Source organism: Phyllostomus hastatus, unplaced genomic scaffold (genome assembly GCF_019186645.2).
Source record: "Phyllostomus hastatus isolate PE091 unplaced genomic scaffold, TTU_PhHast_1.1 phas_scaffold_585, whole genome shotgun sequence".
NCBI classification, from domain to species: Eukaryota; Metazoa; Chordata; class Mammalia; order Chiroptera; family Phyllostomidae; genus Phyllostomus; species Phyllostomus hastatus.
Window position 1 is genome coordinate 2361297 of NW_025334037.1, and position 17047 is coordinate 2378343.

At 38.8% G+C, this 17047-nt stretch overlaps 1 protein-coding gene across 1 annotated transcript in view; it reads left to right on the forward strand.

Annotated features, from left to right (window-relative positions):
* The first annotated feature begins 10673 nt into the window (after nt 1-10673).
* The window catches only part of CTR9 (CTR9 homolog, Paf1/RNA polymerase II complex component), a 32662-nt gene continuing 26288 nt past the window's right edge, over nt 10674-17047 (forward strand). The window contains exons 1-5 of the mRNA XM_045825569.1: nt 10674-10920; nt 12440-12538; nt 14536-14775; nt 15288-15405; nt 16089-16178. Coding sequence (XP_045681525.1) covers nt 10876-10920; nt 12440-12538; nt 14536-14775; nt 15288-15405; nt 16089-16178 — 592 coding nt within the window. The 5' untranslated portion in view covers nt 10674-10875. The remainder of the gene's footprint in view (nt 10921-12439; nt 12539-14535; nt 14776-15287; nt 15406-16088; nt 16179-17047) is intronic.

Sequence of the window (17047 nt, forward strand, 5' to 3'; positions counted from 1 at the left end):
TTTTTCTCAGCACTAAGAAGTCTCAGAACACGGTGATGTGGTTATAACTTACATAAAGATACACAAAGAATCAGGTAAAAGTATTTTTGAACAGTTCTAAACTTGTTTTAAACAAAGATCTTTTAATATACAAAATCTATGATAATTCAATCAAAACAATCCCTCTTTTCTTGAATTTGATATGCTTCTCATAACTTTTAGGAAGGAATGTGAAAAACAATCTTTACTCCTCAAGGATCTGAAAATATTTTCAACATACTTACATAAACACTGAAACAGAGCCCTGGCTGGTGTAGCTTGGTGGGTTGAGTGTCAGTCTGTGAACTGAAGGGTTGCTGGTTTGATTCCTGGTCAGGGCACATGCCTGGGTTGTGGCCAGGTCCCTGCTTGGGGGTATGCAAAAGGCAACCAATCCATGTGTCTCCTGCACACTGCTATTTCTCTCCCTCTCTTTTTCCCTTCCTCTCTCTCTAATGAAGTAAATAAATAAAATCTTTTTAAAAATATACACTTAAGCAGAAAGCTTCATTTACACAAACCAGTAACATGCAAATTCCATGTGTACTTTTGCTTTTGGAAGCAATATCCTTTGCTGTGCTTCCAACTGTGGTTTTCATAAAGCAATTTAAAATCTATGAATGCATTTAGCATCCTCTAGTGTCCTTACACTGGGGGAAGGGAGTATTCAAAAAATATTCTGACTTTCAAGAAGGTCAAAGTCAGAGAGGAGAAGAGAGTACATTTTTAAAAATGTATTTTAAATATACTGTGATATATGCTGTTCTTCTAGGTGAATATAGTTCAATGCCAAGCTATTTTTGGAGACAATAAGAAAAATACAAAGGAGATAGATCCTTGAAGGATGTTAGCAAGGAAGTTTTCTTGGGGAAGATGGGACCACAATGCATGTCAAAGAGTTGGTCAGTTTTAATGCTGAGATATGGTTACTTGTCACTGGACTATAAAGACTTATTCTTGCCACTAAGATTTTGCTCAATATCTTCTCTGCTTGAAACACTCTTCCCACATTCTGCCTATTCAAATTGTATCCATCTTGCAAAGCCACCTGGAATTCCATCTTCTTTCCTTCCTTCCTTTCTTCAGTAAGGATTAATAATAAAATCCTTAAAACAAGAAGGGATCTTGTGTGCCTTATCTTTGGGGACAAGAAAAAAAGAGGAAGAGAAGACTTTGAGAGTCTGTGTCCTACTTGAACTATGAAAATCCCAAAGGGATAGAGCATATGGTCACAGTATCCAAAACAGATTCACGTAAGCGTTGACCGGTCACACTATACCTCATTTTATTTCACATCAGTCCTGGAAGACATATATACCCATCCCCAATGACCCACACCATTGACATGTTACTATACCCATGTCATAGGGCTGGTTTGAAGACTAAATAGGTTGCAGCATGTAAAGTGCTGACACAAGTAAATTTCAATGCCTGTTACTCTGATTTAATCTCATTAGATGAAATAAAGATCAACTCAAAAGATTTAAGTAACTTCACCAGCACTGATACCACACACTCAGGAATAATTCCTATGCTGATTTCCTGCCTTGGGAATTTCCAGACCAAGTGGGTAATGTCAAACACCAACCCTACCTGAGATGCAGACTCGTGGTTGCAAGTTCTCAACGACTCTCCCACCTCCATGACCACTACCACCCCATCCGCAACTTTTATAACCACAGTCCAGACTGTAACATGTACTGGTGGGATTTTACTTTAGTCCTGCCCACTCTTACTTAGAATGTAGTCTTCTCAGTTTTCCAGCATGGGCCCAAAGCTGCTAATCCTGTCTCATGTGAACCTTAAAGCTCAAGTCCCTGAAGTAATGGAAAACAGCATCCAGCTTGTACCCACCACTGCATGGGTAGTTGTAGCATACACTTAAATATCTGCTGCTCAGATTATTAGCCCTCTCAGCTGTGCATTTACAAGGATGTTTACTGTGTAGTTCTTGTTGTTTTTTTATCCTTGCCTGGCATCATCTAGGTGTTTATAGCAGGAGGATTTTCTGGTTACTCTAATTTGCCAGAATAAGGATTCCAATCACAGTGTTACTGACAATCAAATTAGGCCTTTTAACCTCTACCTTCCCAGTTCTTAGCTAAGGGAGTATTTTATGTAGTTTAAAATTCCTGAAAATAGGCTCATGTTTTAGAGATGACTGTTTATTGAAAGCCCAGAAGAAACTGTGGTAGATTATAAAGCAACTCCTTAGACAAAAGTCATGTGAAATTATAAGCCTAAAATGTTTTACTGATAATCCTATGTCCTAATTTCAGAAACAAGCTTTATTTTAACAATTGACAGAGAAAAGCATAATTTAAAAATGCACCTGCAAAGACGTATCCGATTGATGGCCTCTTTTAGGGCTGAATTGTGTCCTCCCAAAATTCTTATGCTGTAGTCTTAATGCCACAGTCCCTCAGAATGTGAGACAGGTCTTAAAGGAAGTAATTAAGTTAAAATGAGGTAAAAATGGAGACAACTGTACTTGAACAACAATAAAAAATAGAAATGGTAGAGGAGGCATCTTTTTCCAATCTTAGGGAGAAGACTTTAGTGTTTTGGTGTTAGATGTAATAATAGGTTAAGGAATTGATAATTTTCTGAGATTTTTAAAAATCATGATTGGGCCCTGGCTGGCGTAGCTCAGTGGATTGAGCGCAGGCTGTGAACCAAAGCATCGCAGGTTCGATTCCCAGCCAGGGCACCTGCTTGGGTTGCAGGCCACGGCCCCCAGCAACCGCACATTGATGTTTCTCTCTCTTTTTCTCTCTCTCTCTTCCTCCCTCCCTTCGCTCTCTAAAAATAAATAAATAAATAAAATCTTTTTAAAAATCATGATTGGTTGTTTAATATGTTCAAATGTTTTTTCTTCATCTTTTGAGATGACTTTTTCTTCTTCATTTTATTAAAATGATAAAAGTCACTGATTAATATTTGAATATTAAACTAATTTTCATTTGTGAGATAAATAAAAAAGTTAAAATGAGGTCATTAGGATATCCTTATAAAAAGAGAAAAGTAAGATATAGACACACAAGAAGAAAGCTAACTTTTCAGGATGGGTAGAAGCCTGTCCTACTAGAACAGAGAAATCCTTGAGGTAGTGAAAGGCTTCATGAAGGAAATAATTGCTCACTTTGGCCTACCCGGCAACATCCAGAGAAATAACAGATCTGCTTTTATTGCAGAAATTACACAGAATGTCAGTAAATTATTAGGAATCAAGTCGAGACTCCATATGGCATGGAGACCTCAGGCATCTGGGAAGGTAGAGAAGATGAATCACACCTTGAAGAAAAATATAGCCAAGCTGTGTCATCTCCATTGGGATCAGGCCTTACCTATGGCCTGCTCAAAATAAGGGTGCCTCCTTGAAGTGGGATTCAGTTGAGTCCTCATGAAATTGTGTACAGGTGACCATTTCAGGCTATGATTGGGGTGGTAGATATGCGTATAGATCAAGAAATGAAAGTAAAGAAAATGTACAACATGTAAGTCAGACCTTAGCTGTAATGAATGACCTTGCTTGTATGAGAGACCTCTCCCCCTCAGGTTTGGCTACATTCCTTTGAGCCTGCAGATAAGCTACTCAAGACATGGATGACAACATCTCCAGAAAGCCAACTTAGAAGAAAAGTGGACTGAACCTTGGGATGCACTCCTCACCACCCCCACTGCAGTGAGGCTGGCAGAAATAAAACCTTGGACTCATCACCCCAGAGTCAAGGAAGCACTGGAGGAACAATGGACCACTGAACCTTAAGAAGACCTGAAAGTCATCTTTCGAAAACAATGACTTATATTCTTTTCATTACTTTTTGTTTAACCCTGTGTTATGGAGAACTTGTTCCTTTCAAATGAGATAAAAAGTATTTGGATATATTTAGCAAAAATATTCTAAATATCTCCGAATTTTGTCTTGCAGGAGGAACTTATATTGAACAAACTCTCACTACATGTCTTATAGGTGTTTGTATTCCCCTGAAAAGCCTTCAAAATTATACTTTGTTGCAAGATATCAATAAGAAAATAACCTACTCTGATATTTATAATTGGGGACCTGTGGAAATTCTAAAGGACTGGGAAACGTTTTCCCTAAAAGTCACTAATGTAGCCCCAGCTGGAGAGTGTGGAATTTTTGTCAAGTGTGCTAAAAACTGTTTTGTGCTTTATCATAGCTTGTTGTTGCATACAATGAGCCCCCTTAATGTAGATCTGCAATTAAATGTATTCCTAAGCTCCCAACCATATGGTCTCATGCTAAAATATGTGCTCAATAACATAATGAGAACTTCCTTATGAAACTGATCTCATAAAAATAAGCTAGTTTAAACTAACAGTGAGGGAATGATGGGGGCCTAAAGATGTTGGAAAAGTTTTAGTTTCAGGTAATAACTAATAAGCTTAGTAATCAATGTATGTAAAAAGCTTGTCCCAAGAATGAAGGGATGACCCACCTGGACTCCTGGAGACCATAAACAGTTCCACCTTTGTGCCTCAAGAGGACTCAATCAATCAGGATGGGATCTGAGCCATTGTACTCCAGGGCTGAGAAGCCCACTGCCCAGGGCACAGATGAAAGAATGCTACAACTTTTATCTGATTAACTTTTTCCCAGAATTCCAATCTCCTTACCTACATTTTTCTTCTGATAAAAAGGGTCAGTTTAAAATGGAATTTAAGATGGCCTGTTAGAGTGCTTCTCAGACCCCTGCTTCTCAGATCCTGATTCTCAGATCCCTGGCCATCTGAATAAAGCACCCATAAAGATTCAATCCCTCTCTCTGCTTATTGGATCTGGTAGTGTGACGGGCAAAGCATGAATGCTGGCTTTTGCTGTTTCAAAAGAATTCACAAAGAGAAGAAAGTGCAGAGAGTAAAGGTTTTATTTTTACTTTCCCAAGGGAGGGAAAGGAGTAGATGTAGAGATATGCACCAGCACCAGCGCTGAGGGGTTAGGGCTTTGAGTTTTTATGGGTAATGAGGTGATTGTAGAGCAGGATGTTGCAGTTAGGCTGCAACTTGTTTCAATGTTATCTTTGGGCACAGGGTCCCGTGGTCCTTGTGGTCTGGTGTGTTCTGTTCTGTAAGTTCCCGGAGCCTTCGCACCTTCTGGGTAATTTTCTAGTCCTGAGGATAAAGGCTCATAAGACAATTGGGGTCAGTCATGCTTTAAGGGGTCCAGCTAGTCCTGGGAAAAAGGGTCTGAGAAAGTGGCTTTTGTCCTATTAGGATCCACATCTTAAAACTGTCTCATATAACCACTATTTGCTATAGGTAGGGAAAAACAAAAAGCTGCTTGTAGCTACTTGTGTCAAGAGGTGCAGTTTAAGTTCTAGTTGTTGCCAGGTGATTTTTTCCCATCCTTCCCTCTGATTCCTTGCAGATCCTCCTCCCTTGTCTGCCCCCACACACACATGCTAGAATCCCTCGGAGCTCCGTCCTAGGCCCTTCTTTTGTCGCTCTACATTCTCTCTCTCTCTCTCATCCAATGTCATAGCTTAAAATTCCATCTATATGCCAGTGGCTCTCAGACTTACTTATTCAGCTCAGAAACTCTCTTCTGAGCTCCAGATCTACCTGATGTACTCATCCACTAATCCTTCCTGTCTTAGCAAATGACACTCCATTCACCCAGTTGTTCATGCCAGAAACCTGGGAGTCCTTGATGCTCCTTTTTTGATACATTAACAAGTCCTAGTGATTAATATGTATATTTATATTACATATTTATATTATATATAATACATGTGTACTATATTAAGAATATATTTTATAGTTTATAATTTATATTTATTTTATATATTTTTAAACTTATATTTTATTGATTATGATATTACAGTTGTCCTGATTTTTCTCCCTTTCCCCCCCTTTTTCCCCAATGCCTCCTACTCCCTCAGACAATCCCCCCACCATTTTTCATGTCCATGGGCCAGAAGCACTTATTTGTACTTCTTAATCCCCTCACCTCTTCACCCATTATCCCTTTTCCCCCTCCTATCTGGCAACTTTCCAGTAGCGTCTTTTCTCTTGCTTTTAAGAGTCTCTCTTTATCTTTAAACTTTGGCCTTTTAATAATGCTCTGTCTTGGAGTGGGCCTCTTTGCATCCATCATAATTGGGACTCTCTGTGCTTCCTGGACCTGCATGTTTACTTCCTTCACTAAATTAGGGAATTTTTTTTTCACTATTTTTTCAGATAGACTTCCAATTTCTTGCTCTTTCTCTTCCCCTCCTGGCACTCCTATGAGGTGAATGTGGATCTCTTTAAGTTGTGCCAGAAGCTGTTTATACTATGTTCATTTTTTTTGGACTCTTTTTCTTCTTGTTGTTCTGCATGGTTTTTTGTTTTGTTTTGTTTGTTTGTTTTTTGCTTCCTTATGTTCCAAATCATTGGTTTGATTCTCATCTTCATCCATTCTACTGTTGTTTCCCTATAAGTTGTTCTTTATTCCAATTAGTGTATCCTTCGTTTCTGACTGGGTCTGTTTTATGCTGCTGAGGTCCTCATTAATTTCTTAAGCATCCTTATAACCAGTGTTTTGAACTCTGCATCTGATAGAGTGCTTATCTCCACTTTGTTTAGCTCTTTTTCTGGAGTTTTGATCTGTTCTTTCATTTGGGCAATGCTTCTTTGCCTCCTCATTTTGTCAGCCTCCCTGTGTTTGTTTCTATGTATTAGGTAGAGCTGCTATGACTCCCTGTCTTGGTAGCATGGCCAATGTAGTGGGTGTCCAGTGGCATAGCCACCCCATCACCCAAGCTGGGTACTTGAGGTGTGCTCTTTGTGTGGGCCGAGTGCACCCTCCTGTTATAGTTGAGCCTTGGCTGCTGTTGGCAAGTCAATGGGAGGGATTTACCAAAGCCAGTCAGCTGCAGGGATTGGCTGTGACCACTTACCACCAACCTCTATCTTCTGTAGAGAGAGGACCAGCTGTGCAGGGGCAGGGTAGTGGTGCTCCAACGTGGTCTGTAGCTATCTGCTGGGTGTGCTGGTCTTGGGGGTTCCCAGGTTGTGCAGACCTGCACAAGGTCAGCCCCTACCAGTGTTTTGCCCCGGGGCACCCTGCCTGAACTATAAAGTAATCTGGGATGGCTGCTACTTGTGCTGGGCTTGGAGATTCCCAGGTTAAGGCAAGCTGTCTGCCATTAGGACTCACTGAAGCCAGCTGTTGCTTGTTTGATAGGATTTAGGAGCCAAGATGAGCCATTTTGTGGAAAAGCAGCTTGGGTGGGCCTATAAGTTAAGTAGGGTAGAGTCTCTGTGGATCTCCAAGGTGGGTCATACACTGTTAGCCAGGTTGATGTAGCCTCATATAACACCAGCCTACTGGCTCTGTGGGTATGGGGAGAGGGCTCAGCAAAGGGGCAATGGCCTCTGCTTGCCCTGATGCCACACACCTCAGTCTCTCCCTGTATACCACTGGTGTCCTTCAAGCTGCAACCTCAGTGCTGGAGCTCAGAGGGTGCAAGTCTGTGTAGGTTAGTCCATGGGTGGGTTCTCCAGGAGGAACTGCTTAGGGCTCCAGTAGACTTCTCCACTGACTCAATCTCCAGTGGTTTTCACAGTCAGAAGTTGTGGGACTTATCTTCCTGTCACTGGAATCCTGGGCCAGGGGTCCTGGTGTGGGTCTGCGACTCCTCACTGCTGAGATATCTCTCTTGAATTTTTATCCATGTGGGTGTGGGGCCAGCCCATTCCATGTCTATGCTCCTCCTACCAGTCTGGATGAATGTTGTTTCTTCAATTCCGTAGTTGTTAGGCTTCCATTTAACTCAATTTTCTGGTTGTCACTCTTCCATTCAACTCAATTTCTGATGTTCCCGAGTGATTTTTGTTTTATATTTCAGTTGTAATTTTGATGTGGCTATGCGAAGAGGCGAGCCATGTTTGTCTATGTTGCCATCTTGACTGAAAGCCTCTATATATATTTAAAATATATAAAATATATTGTATGTATCATATATAATTTTATATGTGGTAGTGGAAGTGGAGGGATATATGATATATATTATAAACTTATTCCTAGTTATTTATCAAGTGTTACCTGTAGTTTCCTAAATTGTCTCCCCACTTCCTCTCAAACACTCTCAATCTATTCTTCACACCGTAGTCAGAAAAATCTTTTGAAACAACAAAACCAATTCTCTTTCTCTTTCTCTCATATACTCATTGATACACATACACATCATTTCAAACTTTCCAGTTACATAGCACCTAAGATAAAAATCAAAACTCCTTAACGTATCCTGTGTCAAAAGAAGTCTCAGAGACAAAAGCATTTTGAAAAAAGCTTTCCTTAGAAAACCATGTGCAAAGTTTCAGGACTTAGAAGTACTGCTTCATCAAACACACCCCCCATCAAGGTTATAAGGTTTATAGTTTGTTGGTTCATGATGGAAAAAGAGCAATTTTGTCATATAATTGCCATATTCCTCCAAATTATTGCATATCTTCAGACTTAACAAAAGTTAGCATTGCAAAAGTCATTGCAAAACAAAAAAAATCTTTTGTTAGGGAGTCAGTAGCTTAGGAAATGCTGAAGGTTTTGTTCACTTTGGAAACTATGGATAGTATAACATTGTTCTTTTTGGGGTTTACCTCAGAGTGCTAAGCATTTTGTGTTTTCTTACTGTGGAATGTGTACATTTACTCATATTGGAAGCAGGGCAGAGGTGCCAGTTTTGCTTCATATGGGTAAATCTGCATGATTTGGCTACTTCTTATGTCTTCAGCCTCAACTCATGCTTCTCTCCCACTCTCTTTTTATGTTGCAGCCACATGGAACATAGAACACCTTCTTTCACAAAGCTTTCCCCAGTGCACTGTCCCTGTTTAGTATACACTCCCCTATAGTCCTTACTTAGCCAAATTTCACTTGTCTTTCCAGTTGCAACTTATATGTCACTTTCTCCAAATTCTGTTCTAAATTGAGTTCTCCTATTATTCAATCACAGTATTTTGCAGTATTATCAGTTAGGATGCCTTCGGTTTCTGGTAACTGAAAGGCTAACTCAAAGGTATCGCTAGGGTCTTTAAGGCATGGGGGTTTTGGGCACGGAGGCTTTGGGTATGGAGAATAACATTCATCACTATGTGTACCTTTGTTTAATGCTCACCTTATAAACTTTAAAATGCATTAAACAGTATTTCCTAGAAATACTGTGCTGTACTATCCAACACAGTATCCACTAAGCATATGTGGCTATTGAGCACTTGAAATATACTTAAAGCAACTGAGTAATGGATTTTTAAATTTTATTTATTTTTAAATTTTAAACTGGCAGTTGATTCAGTTATTGGAAAAATTTCAAATGTTTGGGAAATCTCAAGTATGTGAATCTCTTTTTCCAAATGTAAATTTTATGAAATTTTAATACAGATCCAGTATTTCCAATTAAAATTAAACAACTGAATTAAGTATATGAGTAAAGTACATACTGGATTTCCAAGGCTTAGTATGAAAAAAATGTTAACTATCTCAATTTTTGTATTGATTACATGTTGAAATGATATTTTGGATATATTGAGTTAAATAAAATATATTACTAAAATTGTCTATGCCTTTTAACTTTTTCAGTGTGGCCACTGGTAAATTTCAAATTACCCACATGGCTAGCATTACATTTGTATTGGACAGCACAGCTCCAAACATTGAAATAGTTACGCAACTAATCAAAAGATAAATTTAATAAAGCTTCCACTTTAAAGTTTTGAGGGAGTTGGAAGAACAAACAAACATCAAAATGCTATTTTTTAAAGATAAATGTGTAACGTGATGAAGTTGGATTGGAGTTTGAGGGCAGAATGGATGAAGTATTGGTAAAAGCTGGCTATTGCAGTAATTCAGACAGGAAAGTGATGATAATCCTTTGGGCTAGAATGGAGATGGTGGAGATGAAGAGAATACATACATCTAGAGACAGTTTGGGAAGTAAAACTAAACTGTTTACAAATTAGTTAATCAGATTCTTCCCTGGTTTAATCAAAACATTGATTATGGACTAATTTAATCATATTCCATAATTAATGAAAATGGTAATTAAAACATTAATAGAATTCTATAATTTAATCAAAACATTGTACAGGTTTAATCAAATTCTTCAACAATTTTATTAAAGTCACAAATCTAGCAGATTCTCATATGCTTCAAAACATTATACAAAAAAAAATCCCACAAAAGATACATGATCTATCACAATGACTGCAGAATTCATGTAACATTTACATTAAAACTGATTACAAAGGTAGTACAGGCATGACTCGCTCATAACAGCTGCTAAGCGCGGAACCAAAAATTGTGTTGAGAATGAATGATTTAACTATATTCACAGCAACCTGAAGAAGAAAACAAGACTGGCCACGCCCACTCCACAAAGGCCAGTCCTGGGCTCGGAGAGGATTGTTGTAGTATAGGCTGGAGGTCACACGTCAGTCAGTAGCCAGGCTCTGAACCCCGCCTCATTCGTTGCCCCGCCCACCTCAGGGCGGGGCAGTCCACCTTCGGCGTGTAAAGTCTGGCCCACCACAGTGAGGGCCTCTGATTCTGAACTTGCGGGCCAGTGGAGGGGCGTGCAGGTTAAAGAAAGCTTCAGAGCCTGCTGGCCTATAGGTCCACCCGTCAGACTGCTTCCGGGGCAGGGGGCGGGGCTGCCGGAAGTGGTAGGAGCCGTCTGCTGTTCGTTGTTTAAGCGGCTGACGGAAGAAGAAACCAGACCTCTGGCGGTGCCGTTGAGCAAAAGACAGGACTACGGGACCTCGAACGGCTGCTAACCTCTGGACGAGCCAGAAGCCAGGAGAACCAGCTGCGGAGCGGCGGGGCAAGGCGCCCGCTTGCCTTTTGATCTCATCATGTCGCGGGGCTCCATCGAGATTCCCCTCCGGGACACTGACGAGGTAAGTGTCGCTTTTGGGGGAGGGTTGGGGCGGTGAACTTGCACGATCCCCTCATCCCGCTTTGTCTCGGCCCGTTTCAGAAGCGAGAGAATACACTTCCCCAAGAGCCCAGGTCAAAATCACCAGCTGAACCTATGTTTACCTCCTTCCCCAGCCCCGGCGTCCTCCCAGGTTAAGAACGTTGTGTTCCTGCAGCCTAGGGACCACACGAGAAAGAGTTCTTGAAAGTTCCTCTCCAACGTGTTCTTTTGACAGTACACTTGCCCTTTTCCTAATTCACGGGCACAGGGGTGTGAGAGTGCTCAACAAACTGTAAAGAACCTTCCAGTTCACAAAGGTGGATGCTGATGTCACCCTGATCGCTCTGCAGCATAAAATTAATCTCCTTTCCCTTCCCGACGCCTCATTCATGGTGGCCTGTGGCTTGTATGAGTAGAGCTTTCAGCATTGATGTTCTCTTACCGGATATCTCATACTCTTATTTCTGTTCGTTTGGTTTGTTGAGATGTAATTCACCTACGATAAGGTCCAGTGGTTTTTTATAGTAATATTCACAAAATTGTGTAACCACCATTATTTAATTCTGAACATCTTCATACTACTGTTTTTGCACACACATTCAGAAGTGTCTGTGACACACAAATGCTGCCTTCAAGATTAATGTGTACAATGGCATTCAACTTTGCGTTGCCCCTAGGAATGTCAAACCTATGACATCAGACTGTCTGGGAGACTTTGCCCAGATTATATGTTAAGCAGGGTTTTGTTTTGTTATTTTTGAGTAAGCAAAGCGCTTTTAGGTATTTTATAGTTCTGGTGATTTGAAGACAACTAACAGGATTTGTTTGTTTCTCTATGCATTTTCTTTAATATTACCATGTAATCTACTTATCAAGTGCTACGTAAACTTAATACGTACAGTTGCTCAGCCCTTCTAAGAATGAACACAAACCCTACGTATGTCCATATTGGTGTATATTCAAGAAAAGCTGCAAAGAAATGTGAATTTAAAGAGAAAAAAGGCCCTGACTAGTGTGGCTCAGTGGATTGAGCAGTGGCCTTCGGACCAAAAGGTTGCCTGTTGATTCCAAGTCAGGGCACATGCCTGGGTTGCAGACCAGGTCCCCAGTAGGGGGTGTGTGAGGAGAGGCAGCTGATGGATGTTTCTCTTTAGATGTTTCTCTTTAGACATTGATGTTTCTCTCTTTTTCTTTCTCCCTCCTTTCCCCTCTTTCTGAAAATAAATTAAAAAAAAATTTTTTAAGTGCAAAAGTGCCCTGGCTGGTATAGCTCAGATTGACCATGGGGCTGCAAACCAAAATGTCGCCAGTTTGATTTCCAGTCTATGGCACATGCCTGGGTTGTGGGCCAGGTCCCCAGTAGGGGGTGCGTGAGAGGCAAACACACATTGATGTTTCTCCCCCTCTCTTTCTCCTTCCCTTCCCCTCTCTATAAAAATAAATAAATAAAATCTTTTTTGTTTAAAGAAAAAAGTTAAAAACCTGTATTTTTGTTTTAGGTCATTGAACTTGACTTCGATCAATTACCAGAGGGAGATGAAGTTATCAGTATTTTGAAGCAGGAACACACACAACTGCACATATGGATTGCATTGGCGGTCAGTATTCATGCAACCAATATTTTTTATATGTTGACTGGGAAAACTATGTGGTTTCTGTTTTCGCATACAGTAAAAGCCAGTTTGGATGCACGATAAGTTAATTGTATTGTGTGTGGAAATTAATAGTATTACCATTTATGGAACAAAAAGGTCAGTTTCCTAAATGATGTGCTACTCCACTAGTAAATTAGTGTTTATTGTTGGTAAAGGCAAATTCATTTAAGTTAAATAATACTCTATATTAAGTATTTGATTATTTAGTGATTGATTACTCAGTGAAGACTGGCTTAATGTTTAAGGATAATGTGAGAAAAGACAAAGTGTCAGGATATAAACATTACTACTTAACATTGTTTCCCATAACAATAAAATATTTCCCATAAAATATTCTAGAAGGTGATTAGGTTTCAGGCTAACTCCCAGAAGCCCTTGTAGATGAAGTTTATCTCAGGCTTAAGTTGGTTGTCCTGTTTGGTCCCTTCTCTAACGTAAATGCCACTGGAAATTCTCAGGAAAAATCACCGTAGAGGACCTAAAATTTTACTACCCTCCAACCTCCCTAGCACCAGCTGTATAATAATGTTTCCTTTTTATGGGATCATTATAGTAAATGATTATCATAATGTAGTAAACAATATAATCATTATTCCTAAGCAAGTGTACCACAGGTCACTTTTATGTAAAGATACATAGGAGGCTCCTAATATTGCCTTAAAGACTCAGAGAGGTAGGTCTGGAATTGGACTTGTATCCAGTACTCAAGCCTAACTCTAAGAGTTTCTTAGATGTGTGTTTACAGAGAAGTACTTGCAGTGATAAACAGTGTCTTTCTGACTTGAAGTGCTGTTTTCCTACTCTATACAGGATAAGTCATTAATGCTTGCCACATATTTTTTAAAACCAGAAGGTAACTGGGATTTTTTTGTAGCACAAATGTTTTCTTTAACAGCACTTACACAAATACTTGAGTGTTGGGGGATTAGCATGGCATTGTGATAAAATAAGCTGGTAAAACATTGGTGGGCTATAGATTGTTACATAGAAAAGTAGGTAGGCTTGGGGTTAGGGAATCCTTTGTTCAAATTCCAACATGGCTGCTAACTAGTCATGTGACCTTAGACAAATAATCTACCCTCTGAGGCTGTTTCCTCATTTAAAATATGAGGGTGTTAGTATTCTCTTTAAGGATGGTTGTGTAGATTAGGTATAATGTGTATGAAGCTCCTAGCATAGCATGTGGCCCATAGTAGGTGGTTAATAAATGATTGATATTCCTTTTATTATTAATAAATTACACATGCCCAGAGAAGTTATTCAACAAGTCCAAAGTCATAGAACCCAAGTTTTCTGTTTGGAGCTCTTTATATCTCTCATTATTGCTTTCTTTCTTGGGTTCTGATTTAGTTTGAAATCAACTATTGCTAGGTAAGAAGTTAGAAGCATTTGTAATGATTTTAATTGTTTAACAGCTTAATTGTATATAATTAACCTATAGTAAACTGCACATACTTTTTGTGTACTATTTGAGAAGTTTTAGCGTATGGTCAACACTGGTGAAATCTTTATCACAATCAAGGTAATGATATATTCATCACCTCTAAAACTGTCCTCCAAACTCTACCCTGCCCCCAACAGTGCCCAGATAACCACTGATCTACTTTTTGTTGCTAAAGATTAGTTTGCATTTTATAGAGTTTTATATAAATAGAATCATATTGTATATACTCCTTTTGGCCTGGCTTCTTTCACGCAAAATAATTATTTTGAGATTTATTTATGTTGTAGTATGTATCAACAGTTCCTTCCCTTTTATTGGTGAGCAATAGCCATTGTATGGATAAACCACAGCTTGTTTGTTCATTCACCTATTGATCAATAATTATGTTGTTTCCAGTTTTTGATTATTACAGATAAAGCTGCTATAAAGATTTGCGTGCAACTTCATCTACGGACACATGGTTTAATAATTCTGATTTGATTCTTTCACCTTATAGCTGGAATACTACAAGCAAGGAAAAACAGAAGAGTTTGTAAAGTTGTTGGAAGCAGCGCGTATAGATGGCAATTTAGACTACAGAGACCATGAAAAAGACCAGATGACTTGCCTGGATACATTGGCAGCCTACTATGTACAACAGGCTCGGAAGGAAAAGAATAAGGACAATAAGAAAGATCTTATTACACAGGCAACCTTGTTGTATACAATGGCTGATAAAATTATTATGTATGATCAGGTAAAATAAGTCATATTTCTTTGAATTTATAAAAGGAAAAAATGCCACATGAAAGTAAAATGTGTGTGATAAGCAATAAATTTTTTTTGAAAGAATTTTTCTTAAAGTAGCATGGTTGATACAGATAGTCCAAATGAAGAGGGGTTCCTTGTTAAAATTGGAATTTCTTTGGTCTTTGTACTGTTAAAGTAATTTAGCATATGAAACTTATTGACATGTTTAGTCAGTAATTTCACTATCTCCAGGTGAATTTCAAGCATATTTTAAGGAGTTTGAAGTTTTCTTTTTGTCATTGTTCCTGGCACAGAAGCCTTGTTGCACTTTAGGATAATTTCTCAGTTTGTTATTAGGAATTGCTTATTACTATTTTAAATACTTTATAGTTGGTAGAGTAATTTTGGTGATTCCATACCTCATTTCTACATGCTTTTCATTTTAGTGTTATACATTCATGTTAAATTATGGTTAGTCCTTGATAAAGTCAAGTCTAAGACGATGCATTACTTTTTCAGAACCATTTGCTGGGAAGAGCCTGCTTCTGCCTTCTTGAAGGTGACAAAATGGATCAGGCTGATGCACAGTTTCATTTTGTACTCAACCAGTCTCCAAATAATATTCCAGCCCTTCTTGGTAAGTTGTTTTCAGCAACTACCTTACAGACCTATATTTTTCAGCATATGCCTGAAATATATCTCTTTGTAATAAATAGCTCCTTAAGTAATGGGATGGGCATCAAAGTACAAGAGCTTTGCCTTATTAAACATGTAACTATCTAGCCCTGGCTGGCATAGCTCAATGGATTGAGCACGGGCTGCGAATCAAAGTGTCGCAGGTTCAATTCCCAGTCAGGATACATGCCTGGGTTGCAAGCTGTGACCCCAAGCAACCACACAGTGATGTTTCTCTCTCTCTCTCTCTTTCTCTCTCCCCTCTCTAGAAATAAATAAATAAAAATCTTAAAAAAAATGTAACTATCTGCAATAGATCATTGTTTCTGTTGAAATTACAGAAATAAAATTATACCAGTTAAGAACAATATGTTATCCACTTCTAAAGTGTCAGTAAACAATCTCTATTTGGACAACTCTAAGCTATTTTAGTTATTATTAACACTTAATATAAAGACAAAACTTCTATTTGTAGGCATAAATTAATATACCCTTATGGAAAACAAGTTTTAATTGGAAATCACTTTCACTGAAAACAGTGAAAGTGATTTCACTTAATAAGATGTATTTGATTTAGGTGAGTATAGAGCATATGAGACTTGCGTTCTTTAATTAGTACATGTTTATGTTTAAAAATTGTTACAGGTAAAGCTTGCATTTCATTCAACAAGAAGGATTACAGAGGAGCTCTTGCTTACTATAAGAAAGCATTGCGTACTAATCCAGGATGTCCAGGTAAGAGAAAAGCCTTAAGTCTAAAATAATGTTTTTAGACTTAAAATATTAAGGATTTGGCAATTGCTTTTAAAGTTAGTTGTGACAGGATACTTGTAGGATTGTTGGAATGGCAGAATTGAGACTTTTAAAAACATATTATATTTGATTCAAAAGCTGAATAGTAGATCATATTATACTCTTTTTTGCCCTATACTATTTTTCTTTCTAAAATCTTATTATTTTAGCAAGTTTTATTGAGTACCAAGTATGTGCCAGGCACTGTTCTAGACCTAGGGAATACAGCAAAGAACCAAAGAGACAGAAGTCCCTGCATTCATGGAATTTATTTTCCAGTGAGGAATATAAAAAGAGTAAAATACATACTGTATAAGATATTGGTAAGGGCTAAAGCAAAAAAATAAAGCAGAAAAGGAATACGAGAAACACTGAGGGTGGGTTGCTTAGAAAGGTTAACCAGTGAAATGCATCATTGAAACAGTACCCAGAGGAGTGATAATAGCCAGAAAAGAGGTCTAGGGATGGAGCCCTAGGGTACTCTGACATTCAGAGGTTATGGAAATGAGGTAGAGTCAGCAAAGGAGCCTGAGAAGGAGCAGCCAGAAATAGAGGAGAAGAGAATAAGTACAATATCCTTGAAATTAAATGTAAAATGTGTCCAGAAACTCAGGTGTCCTCTTAAAGGGACAATGCACAAACTCATTCTTGTAGCCATTCACCCTGAGTTTCACCCTGAGTGGAGGGATGGTGGCTTGGGGAGTGCCATAGTCACACAGGGAGAGACTGAGTTGTGTGGCTTTAGGGTTAGGCTTAGAGGGACAGCTTCCAATGCCCCTGTGTTGAGCCCTACCACATGGTCCATAGGCACC